General features: G+C 38.2%; 1 protein-coding gene across 16 annotated transcripts in view; it reads left to right on the top strand.

Moving 5' to 3' along the window:
• Ccdc7a (coiled-coil domain containing 7A) overlaps positions 1-18,775 on the top strand; it is a 410,770-nt gene that overhangs the window by 126,452 nt on the left and 265,543 nt on the right. For all 16 annotated transcript variants that reach the window (XM_087595057.1, XM_087595068.1, XM_087595056.1 and 13 more), the window contains 8 exons: positions 520-618; positions 2,516-2,587; positions 4,963-5,073; positions 5,951-6,049; positions 8,563-8,634; positions 9,918-10,028; positions 12,757-12,837; positions 14,082-14,201. In XM_087595057.1, coding sequence (XP_087451183.1) covers positions 520-618; positions 2,516-2,587; positions 4,963-5,073; positions 5,951-6,049; positions 8,563-8,634; positions 9,918-10,028; positions 12,757-12,837; positions 14,082-14,201 — 765 coding nt within the window. The remainder of the gene's footprint in view (positions 1-519; positions 619-2,515; positions 2,588-4,962; positions 5,074-5,950; positions 6,050-8,562; positions 8,635-9,917; positions 10,029-12,756; positions 12,838-14,081; positions 14,202-18,775) is intronic.

Below are 18,775 nucleotides of genomic sequence, written 5' to 3'. Positions count from 1 at the left end.
TTTTATTTTATAAAGATGAGACATTTTACTACTATTCCCCAAGTCTCTTCTTTCTTATGGAGGGTAGCACATGAGTGATCCTTTCTATTCTTTTTCCCACTTAACATTACCTCCAAGTAATGCTTATACATTGTTTTACAGCTATGTTTAGTATACCATATTTTATAATCCTTCATTTGTTTAACCTATTCCCCATAATTAAGCTTTGACTATATTATAAATGCTATAATATTGTACATATACATTGTCCATATCCTACTATTTATACAGTAACATAAAAGCACAAACAGAACAGCAAAACTAAAAATTGAGAAAAAAGTTAGTACATATTTATAAATTAAGGACACAAATTTGATAATATGGATTTAATATGGATATTAATATTATCTCTTTTATATTTTTCTCGTATTATACTAGCCTAGTTAAACATTTTCTGGGGAGGTGAAGACTGCTGTTGTGCATATTTTGAAATATAAATATTAGTTCTCTTATTTACTACACTAAATATATTTTATGTAGATGAAGATGAAGAGAAAGATAAAATTGCTGGCAAAGAAGACTCAGACAAAGGAATAAAATCAAAGAGACCTAAAGTTTCTAAGCGTAGGAAACTGTTTAGTAAGTATGAGAGTTATATGATATTATATTAACTTGAATTAAACTCATCATACCATTTTTCTTTGCCCAGGAAATTTTGAGATGTATGCTATATGAATTTGTACTTTCTCTTAAAATACTTTAAGATAGATAGAGAACCATGACAAAGAGCTTGTGCCTTTTGTCTGTTATTTCTGATTCTGTCAAGTATCAAGTCAAGTGTCAAGTCAATTACTGAAACCAGCCAGTAATTGATTTTTAAAGTGTGTGTCCTACCTTTCAGCTCCCTCCTGGGGATTTTATGTTTTAAAATTACAGCAAGCACCTCTACCCTGTGCTAATAACCATTTGCCATAATTTCAAATAAGCAGGCAGAGATGTAGCTCCCATCTTTAACTCAAGTAACAGTGGGTAGCGGTGTCATGTGGTAGAAGGACAGGTTGTAACTTGTTGGAAAGCTTCTAACAACTTCTTGATTGTAGCTCTCCTCAAAGAAAACAACTTTCTGGTAACACATAGATAGTTGGTATTAAGGATTTCATATGGAAAATGAAAGTGCAAAGTGTTAAGGTGTCTTACCATAGCTGGGTCTCTTTAATAGCTGTTGGAGCAAAGAAGGCTAGTGGTTAGCCATCTCCAGAATGAGATACTATCCCCATTACAAATCTCACAAGGCTTCTAGGTAACTGTGTCTTGTAAATAATATTTGTCCATCTTATTGCCATATATGGCTCATTAGGGCAGTGTTTGCCATTCAGACAAGAACCAGATTTGAGTTCAGTTCTTCCTCTGAAGTGGGGACTTTCCCATTGTTGGTAGCTCTTCTTTTGAGGGCCTCATGGAGTATATTGATAGTGTATGACAAGCTATTTCTTGATCAAGTACACTGATCATCATCAGTCACCCCACAAGGTACTCAGGGTACTTGTGATGTCACTTTCTATATATTTATTCATTTATTTTAAACAATATCAAGAACTGAGCAAGGAAGCTTTTGCTTGTCAGAGGAACTGTAACAATGTAGTTCCTCATGAAGTCAACATGCACATGATTCCTAAACTAAGGCATGAAAAATGTACAGGTATGGAAATACCAAGGGCTTCCTTACTCCATTTTGTAGCTAACAATGTGTACTACATTCTGATGTTTCACATATATTTTATTTGGTAAAAATAACTATATGTGATTTTCCCTTTTATCTTCATTGTTTACCTAAATTCCTTGTTTAAAAGGCACTTACAGCACATTCCACCAGAGAATGTTCCAATACAGAGAACCTGTTAAACCCACTTCAGCTCTATACAGTTGTTTCCATCATAATGTGCATTGATCATAGCATATAATATGTACTCTCTTTAAGAAGTTATATAATATACCTATTTAAACTCACTTTTCATGATTGAACATTTATAACTTGATGTTCAATTACAAAGGAATAATGGATAAACCTAAATATACATTTTTGCTGTTTGCCTATGAAACCTATGTGATCTGTAATATGTAAGCAACTTAAGAAAAGTAGGAGCTGGAGAGATGACTGTGCAGTTAAAAGAGCTTGCAGCTCTTCCAAAGGACCTGAAATCATTTCCCAGTTGCCATATCTGGCAGCTCACTTGTAATTTGAGCTTCAAGTTCCAGTGTTGCCTTGTGGGATCTAGACACACCAATACACATGAAAATACATAAAAATAAGAACAGTAAAGGAGAACTATACTGTACATATAAACTATAAATTGACAGTTTGCCACTATATAGATGAAAACTATACCACTTTCTTATCATGTCTAACATTGTCCTCATTTATTTATAACTCTGAAAAATGGCCAGGAATAACACTGTCAAATTGTATGAATATGAAATAGATACTTCATAATAATTCTAGTTTTTGTTTATTGCAAAAATGTTTCTTTGTATATAGCTCATGAGGAGGAATCAGATCCAGTGAATTATGAAGAAGTAACAAAATCCAAAGTTCCATCAAGGAAGAAAGGTACTTGTAGAGGAAAATGATTTGACTGTGAGAGTACAAACTTTAGACTGTGTTGTATTATGTTGAATGGAACCAGCGGTCCTTTTGCCTCAGCTACTAGAAGGCTGGAAGAACATGTGTACACCACAGTGCAACTCTGTGCTAAAATTATCTTAATCGCATGCAAAATGTTTTCATTGGTTCAAGGGTCTGTATTTTACTATGTGTGTTGTTTCAGGGGTATTCCCATTAGCCATGTATTAACTGACAAACAAAATCTAAGGTATGCATTGTTTTTATTCAATAGTTCTAGATGTAGCAATTACACAGAAATGATTGTGTGCTGAGTCTCTAGCAATGTGTGTTCCCTTTCACCAACTCAAGTAGAGTTCTAAAAGACAATTCACTCTACAAAATGTCTTGTGAGGACAATTTTTGCTAGAACTGATAGATAAATAAACACACTTTACAAAGGCTGATGAAGATAGTGGCCAGGGCCATGGTGGCCTCTTCAACAGTCTCCAAGGCAATCTGTAGATTCACTCAGAAGTTGAGATCTGCTTGGAAAATTCATAAATTACTTCTGGTGGCATCTCACTGATGCAATGAGAAGGTTCCAGGAGCAGGGAAGTCACACAAACAGCATCACCTCTCTTGTGTTTGTTGGCACAAATACAGACCAAAGTTTGACAGTGAGCTACTCCAGAACAAGATACCATGTGCCTTCAAATTTTCTCAAAGAATTTCACTTAAATATTTGCTCCATGCACCTTAATCTGTAGCATGGACAAGTCATGCTGTATCAGAGTCAACAGAGCATAGATCCTTGTTAGATGCTGCCATCGCCTAGCTCTGCCACTGGGCTATCACAGTCTCCTAGCACAAGCAACCACTGTCACACACTGAGTTAACAGGGCTACTTTCTTCATGGCAAAGGAAATATTCATGTTTCTGTCATCTCTGCAAGTGGATGGAGAAATGAACTGGAGAGACATGCATTATTTATTACTATCATATTTTTAACTAATGAAGACAAAGGGCAATGGTGTTGCAAACTTTTCAGAAATTTGAACTTATGAATTTTTCTTGTAATTTTTACACTCAAGATTTTATTCCATTCCCAGTGCATTGTCCAACTGTTCCATATCTCTCCCTTCTCCCCTGTGATTGCTCTCTTCTCCCTGCCAAGTGGAACTGAAGCATCCTCACTTGGTCCCTTCAGCTTGTTGACCTTTTTGAGTTCTGTGGACTTTATCTTGGGTATTCTGTACTTTATTTGGCCAATATTAACTTATTAGTAGAACATACCATGCATGTCCTTTTGGGTCTGAGTTGCCTCACTCAGGATGCCCTCATTCTTAATAGATGAGTAGTATTCCATTGTGTAAATGAACCACATTTTCTGTATCCATTCTTCTGTCATGAGACATCTGTATATTTTTCAGCTTCTTATTATCACAAATAAGGCAGGTATGACAAAGCTCAAGTCCAAGTGGATTAAGGACCTCAACATAAAAATCAGATAAACTCAATCTAATAGAAGAGAAAGTGGGAAAGATCCTTGAACTCATTAGCACAGGAGGAAATTTCCTAAACTGAACTCTAATGGCTCATGTTCTAAGATCAAGAATTGATAAATGGGGCCTCATGAAACTGGAAAGTTTCTGTAAGGCAAAGGACATAGTCAATAAGACAAATCTGCATTGGGAAAAAAACCTTCATTAACCCCACTTCAAATAGAGGGCTAATATCCAAAATATATAAAGAACTCAGGAAGCTAACCACCAAAAAACCAAACAACCCAATCAGAAAATGGGGTATAGAACTAAACAGAGAATTCACAACAGAGGAATCTCAAATGGCCAAGAAGCACCTAAAGAAATGTTCAAAGTCCTTAGTGATCAGAGAAATGCAAATCAAATGACCCTGAGATTCCACCTTACATCAGCCAGAATGGCTAAGATCAAAACCTCAGGTGACAACACATGTTGGCAAAGATATGGAGAAAGAGGAACACTCCTCCACTGCTGGTGGGATTGCAAACTGGTACAACCACTCTGAAAATCAATTTGGAGGTTCCACAGAAAATTGGAAATAGACCTACCTAAAGACTCAGAAACACCACTTTTGGGAATATACCCAAAAGATGCCCCACCATGCCACAGGGGCATGTGTTGCACTATGTTTATAGTAGCCTTATTTGTGATAGCCAGAACTTATGAATTTTAAACAGATACATTTGGAGACAAATTTTGATATATCCAGACTGGCTTTTCAAAGATGGCCTTGAATCTCCCTGTGTGCATCTCCTTGAAATTCTAAGCATGAGTTATATACAAAATTTCAAACACTTTTTAACATATTGAACTAAATGTACCACTACATGTTTTATGCAGCCTCTGATGCAGAAGGTGAGGAAGCACTTGCCCTTGAGAGTCGAGGTTCAGTCTCAAAAGCACACACACCTACAAAGAAACAAAGAACTCACAAAAGAGGAAAAGGCAGTGGTAAGTATAAATATCCCAGACAGCTGAAGCCTACATTAGGCTCTTCAGGTGGTCTTATATTTTCCTTCATGGATACACATATGAGCATGTAATTACCAAACTCTTACTCCTTCACTAAAATGTAGATTTCCAAATTTACCAAAGAATTAATGCTAGAACTATGTAGCTCAGGCTAGCCTTGAACTTGAATTTCACTGCCCCATCCTTTCAAGCAGAAGTTTTGACTCTAAGATTATTTAATAGCCACCAAATGTAGTAACCCTTGGCACCCAATAGCAGATAACTTCCACTGTTGTGTCTTTCAGAGTTCTAGTGTGTCCCTGGACACCATGTGCTTTCCAAGTTTTTCAAAAAGGTTTACTTAAATATTTGCTCCGTGCACCTTAATCTGTAGCATGGACAAGTCATGCTGTACCAGAGTCAACAGAGCATAGATCCTTGGTAGCTGCTTCCATCGCCTAGCTCTGCCACTAGGCTATCACAGTCTCTTAGCACAAGCAGCCACTGTCACTCACTGAGTTAACAAGGCTAGTTCCTTTATGGCAAAAGGAAATATTCATGTTTCTGTCATCTCTGCAAATGGATGAAGAAATGAACTGGGGAGACATGCATTATTTATTACTATCATATTTTTAACTAATGAAGACAAAGGGCAATGGTGTTGCAAACTTTTCAGAAATTTGAACTTACAGATTTTAAACAGGTATTTTTGGAAGCAAAGTTTGATATATCTCAGGGTGGTCTTTCAAAGATAAATTTCCCCTGTGTCCACCTACTGAGTACTGAGATTCTAAGCATGAGCTACATACAAAATTTCAAACACTTTTAAAAAATATATTGAACTAAAAGTACCTGTTTTATACCGTTCCTGATGCAGGTGTTTATGAAGCACTTAACTCTGAGGGTCAAGGCTCGTTCTCAAAAGCATACGAGTACACAAAGAAACAAAGAACTCACAGAAGAGGAAGAGGCAGTTGTAAGTATAAGTATTTCACATAGTTTACATTAGGTTCTTCAGGTGTTTTTTTTATTTTGCTTCATGAATATGCATATAAGCACATAGTTTTACCAAAATTTTACCCCTGCACTAAAATGCTGATTCCCTAACTTATCAAAGAATTAATACTAGAACTGTGTAGCTCATGCTGGCCTTGAACTTGAATTTCCCTGCCTATCTTTCTAGCAGAAGTTTTGACTCTAAGATTGTTTAGTAGCCACCAAATGTGAAATTCCTTGAGTCCCAAGAGCAGATAATTTCATACCATTATGTCTTTCAGATTTCCAGTGTGTTTATGGAATTTTGTGGTATCTCAAAAGAATATACCCATAGTAGCATTTGACCAAAGTTGTTCATTCTTTGTAATATGAATCAGAACATGAAAACATCATCTGATCTGGCAGCTATCCTAGAACAAACACACACATACTCAGAGTTCCTAGAGTTTGTAGTTTCTGTGACCTGTCAAATAGTTGCCTTCTTATTGACAAGACCCCAATCACAAACAGAGTTACTATTGAGATAAGCAAATTAAATACAAATTAGGAACCAAAATGCCTAAAGAATTATCTAGGAAGCCTTGATAGGAACTCCAGTGGTGTTTATGGCCCTAGTATAGGAAAGCCTCTGTGCTAACCTGACAAGTTGGTCTCAAGAAACATGCCACTATCAAGTAAATGAGTGTGCATATCTTGAGTAATCCCATCCACAATGAGACCTCTTTTATGTGTTGAGTGATTAGACTTGGAAGCTTGGAAGTTTCCTCTAGACTCTAGAATATCATGCCATGCCTTTGGGAGATCAGAACATGGAATTTGATTAGTTCCAGAGCTGATTATAAAACCAGTCTATATGAGAAAGCATAGCATAGGTGGGAAATATATATTTAGTTCTTTGGTAATATCTTTGCTGAGGTCGATTGATGTGATAACATTAATATGGTAGAGGGCTGGTCCTTCCCCTACAACTGTAGACTTTTGACTGATGGGGGGAATCAGTTCAACATTCTGTGGAAGATATTATGATAATAACTCACTCCAAATAAAATTAAAATAGTCTTGAACACCTGTATAAAAAAACGTAAAAGGACACTAAAGATACAAGTTCCACATATTAGTTTCTCTCTACTTAGAAGACAGTCTCAGTGTTTCTGGCAGAACACAATGACATGATTCAAAGGTACTGAGAGCTAGGAATCATTGAATATGTGATCATGAAAAGTCCAAGAACTCTTTGTGCACAAATATTGTTGTTACTGGGTGGAAAATACTTACTTTGACAATGTTTACTTCATTAATACAAGTCATGACAACAGCTTTATTTTTCTCCCTATGAAGTTGTTTTGGGTAATAAATATGATAGATAAATAGGAGATGTGTCTTACATACCCGACTTAAAACAAAAACTTAAATAAAACAATTCTTTGGGGCCTTAAGGCTGAGTGTAAGGTAGGACTTGAAATGAAAGTATCTCTTGGCCACTTTGTCAAGTATCTAGGGTCAGAGAATCTTGTGGAACCTTTACCTAGATCATCCAGGAATGGGATCCACTTACCTCCCTTAGGTCACTGTGTATTCTTTGACTAAACAGTGCTTACTTAATGGTAACTGTTTTTTCATTCTGTGTCCTGTAAGTTGGTTATGTTATAGTCTACCAGTAGCATAGTCTTAGAAAGAAGTTTATTCTAACTAGGTAAGCACTGGCAAAATGCCTCAGTGAGTAAAGGCACGTAAGGTCCCCATGTAACCTAAACGAAAATGACACAAATTTGTATGACCTCCATACACATTTACATACACAATAATAATAATCAGTAAAGTTAATTTAGCTAGGTAAGCAGTGAAGATAGTGAGATAGGTACAAAACTAGAAATCAGAATGTGAGTATAGATCTCAACATTTTTGTTCTCACTCTACCATGACCTGGGAGAAGCCTATCATTTTCCCCAGTACATAGGCCATCAGGTACCACCAAAATGGTACCTAGTAAGGTGGTAGAGAGTCTTAGATGTTCCATCCTCTTTGTGCAGTATAGCAGCCAAGGCTCAGAGAAAGTTGTGTAGTGAAAGACCCATATTGTCCCATTCCCCTTCCCCTCTCTTCCTATGGAGACAAGTTAGCCAGCTCTCTAAGGTTTCTGAATGGCCATGCAACAGAATCTTAGGACTTTCTCATAAAAGCACAAGTTAAAGACTCTCTCTTCCATGGACATGCTACAGCACTAACTACTACTGGTGAAGCTCAGTAACCACAATCGCTCTGTAACATAAGGTATAAACAAAAACTGAATCCCAGACTTTTTTGGGGATTCTTAGGAACACCTTATTTTGACTGAAACGGTATATTTTCTTCTCATATTTAATGTTAAGGTCATTTATTAATAATCCAGAAAAAATAACAGAATAGCATTAAAATTTTATTTTGAATCTGAAATAGAGACTTTGAAATAGTTCTATTTTTGTGTCTGTTGCACTAATATTTATATTTATACAGCTCATGAAGAGGAATATGATTCAGTACACTATGAAGAAGCAAGAAAAGCCAAAGTTCCATCAAAGAAGCAAGGTACTTCTAGAAAAAGGATTTGATTGTGAGCATAAAAATTTTAGATTACTTTGCAGTATTTTGAATGGGACCAGCAGAGACAGGTTCTCTTGCCTCAGCTACAAGAAGGCTGGAAGAACATATGTACACCACAGTACAACTCTGTCCTAAACTAATCTTTATGGCACCCAAAATGTTTTCCTTGGTTCAAGACTCTACATTTTACTATATGTGTCCCGGAAGTATTACCTTTAGCCATGGAATAACTGACAAACAAAAGCTAAGATATGTATTGCTTTTACACAGTAGGTCTAGATGTAGCAATTTCACATACATGACTACTTGCACAGTGTCGGGTGATGTGTGTTCCCTTTCACAAACTCCAGAAGTTAGAGTTCTAAAGCCAGTTCACTTTGTAAACCTGTACACTGAATTCATTCCACATGTTTCCACTTCTGGGTACAATTGTGGCCGGAACTGAGAAATTATATTTACAAAGGCTGATGAAGATTTTGGCCAGACTATGGTGGCCTCTTCGATGGTCTCCAAGGTCATCTGAAGGGTTAGATTCACTCAGAAGTTGAGATCTGCTTGGAAAATTCGTAGATTACTTCTGGTGGCATCTCACTGATGCAATGAGAAGGCTCCAGGAGCAGGGAAGACACACAAACAGCATCACCTCTCTTGTGTTTGTTGGCACAAATACAGACCAAAGTTGGCAGTGAGTAATCCAGAACAAGACACCATGTGCCTTCAAATTTTCTCAAAGAATTTCACTTAAATATTTGCTCCACGCACCTTAATCTGTAGCATGGACAAGTCATGCTGTACCAGAGTCAACAGAGCATAGATCCTTGTTATATGCTGCCATCGCCTAGCTCTGCCACTGGGCTATCACAGTCTCTTAGCACAAGCAGCCATTGTTCACTCACTGAGTTAACAAGGCTAGTTCCTTTATGACAAAAGGAAATATTCATGTTTCTGTCATCTCTGCAAATGGATGAAGAAATGAACTGGAGAGACATGCATTATTTATTACTATCATATTTTTAACTAATGAAGACAAAGGGCAATGGTGTTGCAAACTTGTCAGAAATTTGAACTTACAATTTTTAAAGAGGTATTTTTGGAAACAAATTTTGATATATCCTAGGCTGGCATTTCAAAATGGCCTTGAATTGCCCTCTGTCCAACTCCTCATTATTGAGATTCTAAGCATGAGCTATATACAAAATTTCAATCACTTATTGAACTATTCATCAATCATATATTGAACTAAATGTACCTTTACCTGTTTTATGCAGCCTCTGATGCAGAGGGTGATGGAGTGCTTAGCCCTGAGGGTCAAGGCTCAGTCTCAAAAGCACACACACCAACAAAGAAAAAACAAACTCACAGAAGAGGAAGAGGTAGTGGTAAGTATAAGTATTCCAGGTAGATTAAATTAGGCTCTTTAGGTGGCCTTTTATTTTGCTACATGAATGTACATATAAGCATATATTTACCAAAATATTACCCCTGTACTAAAATGCTAATTCCTTAACTTATGAAAGAATTAGTACAAGAACTTTGTAGCTCATGCTGGCCTTGAACTTGAATTTTTCTGACCCATTCTTCCAAGCAGAAGTTGTGCCTCTAAGATTATTTATTAACCACCAAATATGACATCCCTTGACTCCCAAGAGCAGATAATTTCATAATAATGATGTGTCTTTCAGACTTCCAGTGTGTCTGTGGACTTTTGTGGTAGCTCAAAAGAATTTGCCCATAGTAGTATTTGATCAAAGTTGTTCATTTCTGTTAGAATCAGAATCAGAACATGAAAACACCATCTGACCTGGTAACACACACACACACACACACACACACACACACACACACACACACACACACACAGAGAGAGAGAGAGAGAGAGAGAGAGAGAGAGAGAGAGAGAGAGAGAGAGAGAGATTGATTTCTCAGAGGACGTAATTTCTCTCTCCAGTAAAGTAGTGTCCTTCTTATCAGAAAGGCTCCAATCAGAAACAGTTACTATTGATATAAGAAAATTGAATACAAATTAGAAACCAAAGAACCTAAAGAATTATCTAGGAAGCCTTGGTAGGACCTCCAGGGGTCCTCCTGTTTATGGACCCACTAAAGGAAAGCCCCTCTGCTAACCTGACAAGTTCGTCTCAAGAAACATGCCAGTATCAAGGAAATAAGTATGTAAGTAATCCCATCCACAATGATAACCTCTTTTATGTGTTGAGAATTGAAAGTTTGGCTGTTTCCTCTAGACTCTAGAGTCTAGAATATCATGTAATGTCCTTGAGAGTTCAGGAACAGGAATTTGATTATTGTTCTAAAGGTGTTTATTAAATCTTTCTGTTCTGATAAGCATAGCATAGGTAGGAAAATAAAGAGTATTTAATCACTCAGTGATATCCCTTGCTAGGGTCCATGTATGCGTAAAATTAATATGGTAGAAACTGCGCATTCCTCTTGAATAGAATATTTAGATGTTCCATGGTAGACTTACCACTGATGAGGGAGCTTTTCAACAATGTGTGGAAGGATATTAGTGGTGACAACAACTCAATTCACATAAAGTTAACGTGGTCTTGGATATATCTGTGGGAAAAAGTATGAAAAAGGACACTGAAGGTATCATTTTTACATATTAGTTTCTCTCTACTTGGAAGTCAGTCACAATTTTTATGACAAAACACAAGGTCATGGATCACAGGTACCCAGAATTATACAGCATTGAACCATGTGATTATAACAAGCCAAAGATCTCCGTGTGTAAAAATATTCTTATTTCTGGTTAGAACATACTTACTTTGACAATGTTTGCTTCATTAATCTTAGACAACAGCTTTATTTTTCTCCCTCTGAAGTTGTTTTGGGTAACAAATGTGATGAATAAACTGGAGATTTCTATAGTACAAGCCTACCTTAAAATGAAAACTTGCATAAAACTATCCTTTCTAGACTTGAGGCTGAGTGTAAGGTGGAGCTTGAAGTGAAAGTATTTCAGTATCTCTGCCAGTAATTAGGGCCAGACAATCTCGTGGAACCCTAACCTAGGTCATCCAGGAATGCGGTCCATTTACCATCCTTAAGTCACTGTGTGTCCTCTGATCAAAGTGCTGTCTTAATGGTAACTGTTTTTCCATTCTGTGTCCTCTTAGATGAGGATATTACTGTCTACCAGCTAGCACAGTTTTAGAGAGAATTTAATCTAGCTAGGTAAGCACCTGCAAGATGCCTCAGAGGGTAAAGTCATGTAAGGTCCCCATGTAACTTAAATGGAAATGCCAAAAATTTGTGTGACCTCTATAATCATATCACACACACACACACACACACACACACACACACACACACACACACACACACACACACACACGTAGATCCACAATACAAATAATCGATAAAGTTAGTTTAGCTAGGTAACCAGTGAATGTGGCAGGAACAAACAAGAAATCAGTCTTAATAGACATCTTAACATTTTCGTTGTCACTCTACCATGACCTGGGGGGAAGCCCATGGTGTCTATGTAAAGGATGGACCTATCGTTTTCTCTACTACATAGGCCATAATGTAAGACCAAAATGTACCCAGCAAGGAAGTCTCAGATGTTCTTCCCTCTTAGTGGAGCTTAGCTGCCAATGTACTCAACAAAATTGTTAGTGACAAACCCACACTGTGCCATTCTTTTTCCTAAGTAAACAGAGTCCCTTCCTTACTGTGGAGGTAAGTTGGCCAGCTTCCTAAGGTTTCTGAGTGGGTATACAACATAATCCTCATGACTTTCTCATAAAAGCACAAATCTTAGACTCACTGTACCACGGGCAAGCTATAGGCAGAGCTACCACTGGTAATTCCAGTGTGCAAAGCCCTAATTCCTTTTTACCATAAGCTATAAACAAAATCTAAATGCAACACAGATAGTTCTTAGAGTCTGTCAGTTGTAACCTGTGTTAAGCACATAATTACTGAAATGTTCTATCATATCTTTATAATACCTATCATTATGGTCATTTATAACTGAAAAACAGCAAAAAATAACAGTTTAAATTTGTTTGACATCTGAAAGAGAGACCTAACAATAGTTCCATTTTTCTGTTTACTGCACTAATATTTCTCCTTATACAGCTCATGGGGAAGAATCAGATAGAGTGAACCATGAAGAATCAACAAAGTCTAAAGTTCCATCTAGAAGAAAAGCATTTGCAGGTGAGCATAAAAACTTATGTATTACTTACTGTTATCTTTGAATGGAAACAGCTGAGGTGGACTCTTTTGCCTGAGCTTCTAGAATGCTGGAAAAGCATATGTACACCCCAGTGCCACTACGTACTAAAATTATGTTAATCACATGTAAAATGTTTTCTTTGGTTCAAGAAGCTGTATTTTACTATAAGTGTCCCAGGAGTATTACCTTTAGCCATGGAATAACTGACAAACAAAAGCTAAGGTATGTATTGCTTTTATGCAGTAGGTCTAGATGTAGCAATTTCACACACATGACTACTTGCACAGTGTCTGATGATGTGTACTCCCTTTCACAAACTCCAGAAGTTAGAGTTCTAAAATCCAGTTCACTTTGTAAACCTGTACACTGAATTCATTCTACATGTTTCCACTTCTGGGTACAATTGTGGCCGGAACTGAGAAATTATATTTACAAAGGCTGATGAAGATAGTGGCCAGGCCATGGTGGCCTCTTCGATGCTCTCCAAGGCCATCTGAAGGGTTAGATTCACTCAGAAGTTGAGATCTGCTTGGAAAATTCATAGATTACTTCTGGTGGCATCTCACTGATGAAATGAGAAGGCTCCAGGAGCAGGGAAGACACACGAACAGCATCACCTCTCTTGTGTTTGTTGGCACAAATACAGACCAAAGTTTGACAGTGAGCTACTCCAGAACAAGACACCATGTGCCTTCAAATTTTCTCAAAGAATTTCACTTAAATATTTGCTCCATGCACCTTAATCTGTAGCATGGACAAGTCATGCTGTACCAGAGTCAACAGAGCATAGATCCTTGTTAGATGCTGCCATTGCCTAGCTCTGCCACTGGGCTATCACAGTCTCCTAGCACAAGCAGCCATTGTTCACTCACTGAGTTAACAGGACTAGTTCCTTTATGACAAAAGGAAATATTCATGTTTCTGTCATCTCTGCAAATGGATGGAGAAATGAACTGGAGAGACCTGTATTATTTATTACTATCATATTTTTAACTAATGAAGACAAAGGGCAATGGTGCTGTAAACTTGTCAGAAATTTGAACTTATAGATTTTAAACAGGTATTTTTGGAAACAAAGTTTGATATATCCCAGGCTGGCCTTTCACAGTTGGCCTTGAATGTCCCTATATCCACCTCCTGTGTATTGAAACTCTAAGATTGCACTCCAAAAATAATTTCAGTCATGCTTTCATATACTGAATTTAATTTCCCACTCTTTATTCAGTTCCTCTTAAAGGTCAAAATGAAGAACTTAGTCCTGAGAGTCAAGACTCAATCTCAAAATCAGACACAGAACAAAGGGAACAAAGGGAACAAAGGACTCACAAAAAAGAAAGAGGCAGTAGTAAGTATAAATATTCCAGGTACCTTTAGGCTCTTCAAGTGGTCTTATATTTTGCTTCATGAATGCAGATATAAGCATAGAGTTACCAAAATCTTACCCCTGCACTGAGATGCTTATTTCCTAACTCAAGAAATAAATTAATGGTAGAATGACATAGCTCATGCTGGCCTTAAAATTGAATTTCTCTGCCCTCTTTTCCCAAACAGAACTTTAGAGTCTAAGATTGTTTAACAGGCACTAAATATGGTAGCAATTAAAACCAATAGCAGATAACTTCTCACTGATATGCCTTTTAGACCTCCAGTGGTAGCTCAAAAGAATATGCCCATAGTAGAATTTGACCAAGGTTGTTCTTTCAAGGTGGAATCATAGTCACAACATGAAAACATCATATGAGCTGATAGCTATCCTAAACAAAACACACACACACACACACACACACACACACACACACACACACGAACACACACACGAACACACAAAAACACAACACGTACAAGTTTCTAGCGGGTTTTGTGTGTGTGTGTGTGTGTGTGTGTGTGTGTGTGTGTGTGTGACCTGGCCAGTGGTTGCCATCTTGTGGCCACTGGTTCCAGTCACAAATACTATTGATATAAAAATGTAAAACCAAAAGGCTTAAGAGGTTATGTAGAAAGCCTTGTTATAACCTCCAGGGGTCCTCCTGTTTATGGCCCCATTATAGGAAAGCCCCTCTGCTAACCTGACAGGTTGGTCCCAAGAAACATGCCAGTATCAAGGAAATAAGTGAACATATCTGAGTAATCCCATCCACAATGAGACCTCTTTTATGTCCTGAGAATTGAAAGCTTGGCTGTTTCCTCTAGACTCTAGAGTCTAGAATATCATGTAATGTCTTTGAGAGTTCAGAAATGGGAATTTGATTATTGTTCTAGAGGTGTTTATTAAATCTTTCTGTCCTGATAAGTATAGCATAGGTAGGAAAATAAAGAATATTTAATCACTCAGTGATATCCCTTGCTAGGGTCCATTTATGTGATAACATCAATATGGCAGATGACTGCTTATTCCTCTAAAGTAGAATATTTAGATGTTCTACTGTACACTTATCACTGATAGGGGAGCTTTTCTTTTTTTTTCTTGGATATTTTTTATTTACATTCAAGGACATTCAAATGTTATAACCTTTCCTGGTTTCCCATCCATAAGTCTCCTCCCATTACCCTCCCCTTCTTCTATATGGGTGTTCCGCTCTCCAACCATCCGTTTTTCCCACCTCCCCACCCTGACTTCCCCTACACTGAGGGTCCAGCATTGGCAAGACCAAGAGTTTCTCCTTCCATGAGTGCCCAACAAGGTCATCCTCTGCTACATATGCAGCTGGAGCCATGGGTCTGTTCATGTACAGTCTTTGGATAGTGGTTTAGTCCCTGGAACTCTAGTTGGTTGTCATTGTTGTTCTTATGGGGTTGCAAGCCCTTTCAGCTCCTTCAATCCTTTCCCTAACTCCTCCAGTGGGGAACCCTTTCTCAGTTCAGTGGTTTGCTGCTAGCTTTCACCCCTATATTTGACATGCTCTGGTTGGGCTTCTCAGGAAACAGCTATATCTGGTTCTTGTCAGCATGCACTTCTTAGCTTCATCAATCTTATATAGTTTTGGAGGCTGTATAAACATGTGGGTCAGGCTCTGAATGGCCATTCCTTCAGTCTCTGCTCCACACTTCATCTCCCTATCTTCTCCTATGAATATTTTTGTGTTCCCCCTTTCAAGAAGGAGTGAAGCATCCGCACTTTGGTCATCTTCTTTCTTGAGCTTCATGGTCTGTGGACTGTATCTTGGATAACCTGAGCTTTGGGACTAATATTCCACTTATCAGTGAGTGTATACCATGTGTGCTATTTTGGAATTGTGTTACCTCACTCAGGATGATATTTTCTAGTTCCATACATTGGCCTATGAATTTCATGAATTCATTGTTTTTGATAGCTGAGTAATATTCCATTGTGTAGATGTACCACATTTTCTATATCCATTCCACTGTTTTTTATCATTATTTTTTATCTTTATTAACTTGAATATTTCTTTTTTATCGTTATTAACATGAGTATTTCTTATTTAATTTCGATTGTTATTCCCCTTCCCGGTTTCCGGGCCAACATCCCCCTAACCCCTCCCCTTCCCCTTCTCTATGGGTGTTCCCTTCCCCATCCTCCCCCCATTACCTCCCTCCTCCCAACAATCACGTTCACTGGGGGTTCAGTCTTGGCAGGACCAAGGGCTTCCCCTTCCACTGGTGCTCTTACTAGGCTATTCATTGCTATGTATGCAGTTGGAGTCCAGGGTCAGTCCATGTATAGTCTTTGGGTAGTGTCTTAGTCCATGGAAGCTCTGGTTGCTTGGCATTGTTGTTCATATGGGGTCTCGAGGCCCTTCAAGTTCTTCCAGTCCTTTCTCTGATTCCTTCAACGGGGGTCCCGTTCTCAGTTCAGTAGTTTGCTACTGGCATTCGCCTATGTATTTGCTGTATTTTGGCTGTGTCTCTCAGGAGAGATCTACATCTGGTTCCTGTTGGCCTGCACTTCTTTGCTTCATCCATCGTATCTAGTTTGGTGGCTGTATATGTATGGGCCACATGTGGGGCAGGCTCTGAATGGGTGTTCCTTCTGTGTCTGTTTTAATCTTTGCCTCTCCCTTCCCTGCCAAGGGTATTCTTTTTCCCCTTTTAAAGAAGGAGTGAAGCATTCACATTTTGGTCATCCTTCTTGAGTTTCATGTGTTCTGTGCATGTAGGATAATTCGAGCATTTGGGCTAATATCCACTTATCAATGAGTGCATACCATGTGTGTTTTTCTGTGATTGGGTTACCTCACTCAGGATATTTTCCAGTTCCATTCATTTGCCTATGAAGTTCATAAAGTCATTGTTTTTGATAGCTGAGTAGTATTCCATTGTGTAGATGTACCACATTTTCTGTATCCATTCCTCTGTTGAAGGGTATCTGGGTTCTTTCCAGCTTCTGGCTATTATAAATAAGGCTGATATGAACATAGTGGAGCATGTGTCTTTGTTATATGTTGGGGCATCTTTTTGCATATACCCAAGAGAGGTAAACTGGGCCCTCAGGTAGTTCAATGTCCAATTTTTTGAGGAACCTCCTGAGTGATTTCCAGAATGGTTGTACCAGTCTGCAATCCCACCAACAATGGAGGAGTGTTCCTCTTTCTCCACATCCTCACCGGCATTTGCTGTCAGCTGAGTTTTTGATCTTAGCCATTCTGACGGGTATGAGGTAGAATCTCAGGGTTGTTTTGATTTGCATTTCCTTTATGATGAAAGATGTTGAACATTTCTTTAGGTGTTTATTAGTCATTTGGCATTCCTCAGCTGTGAATTCATTCTTTAGCTCTGAACCCCATTTTTTGATAAAGTTATTTGTCTCCCTGCAGTCTAACTTCTTGAGTTCTTAGTATATTTTGGATATAAGCCCTCTATCAGTTGTAGGATTGGTAAAGATCTTTTCCCAATCTGTTGGTTGCCGTTTTGTCCTAACCACAGTGTCCTTTGCCTTACAGAAGCTTTGCAGTTTTATGAGATCCCATTTGTCGATCCTTGATCTTAGAGCATAAGCCATTGGTGTTTTGTTCAGGGAATTTTCTCCAGTGCCCATGTGTTCAAGATGCTTCCCCACTTTTTCTTCTATTAGTTTGAGTGTATCTGGTTTGATGTGGAGGTCCATGATCCGCTTGGACTGAAGCTTTGTACGGGGCAATAAGAATGTATCAATCTCCATTCTTCTCCATGCTGCCCTCCAGTTGAACCAGCACCATTTGCTGAAAATGCTGTTTTTTGTTGGACAGTTTGGGCTCCTTTGCCGAAAATCAAGTGTCCATAGGTGTGTGGGTTCATTTCTGGGTCTTCAATTCTATTCCACTGGTCGATCTGTATGTCTCTGTACCAATACCATACAGTTTTTATCACTATTGCTCTGGAATCCTGCTTGAGTTCAGGGATAGTGATTCCCCCGGAAGTCTTTTTATTGTTGAGTATATTTTTAGCTATCCTGGGTTTTTTGTTATTCCAGAAGAATTTGCGAATTGTTCTAGCTAACTCTATGAAGAAGTGGGATGGAATTTCAATGGGAATTGCATTGAATCTGTAGATCGCTTTTGGTTAAATGCCATTCTTCACTATATTAATCCTGCCAATCCATGAGCATGGGAGACATTTCCATCATCTGAGATCTTCTTCAATTTCTTTCTTCAGAGGCTTGAAGTTCTTATGATATAGATCTTTTACTTGTTTGCTTAAAGTCACATCAAGGTATTTTATATTATTTGGAACTATTATGAAGAGTGTCATTTCCCTAACTTCTTTCTCAGCCTATTTATCTTTTTTTATTAACTTGAGTATTTCTTATTTACATTTTGAGTGTTATTCCCTTTCCCAGTTTCTGGGCAAACATCCCCCTAATCCCTCCCCCTCCCCTTCTTTATGGGTGTTCCCCTCCCCATCCTTCCCCCATTGCCACCCTCCCCCCAACAATCTAGTTCACTGGGGGTTCAGTCTTAGCAGGAACCAGGGCTTCCCCTTTCA

This window comes from Rattus norvegicus, chromosome 19 (assembly GCF_021556685.1).
Source record: "Rattus norvegicus strain SHRSP/BbbUtx chromosome 19, alternate assembly SHRSP_T2T, whole genome shotgun sequence".
Lineage (NCBI taxonomy): Eukaryota > Metazoa > Chordata > Mammalia > Rodentia > Muridae > Rattus > Rattus norvegicus.
Note: the sequence above shows the minus strand (reverse complement) of the source record. Positions and strands in the feature narration are given on the sequence as shown.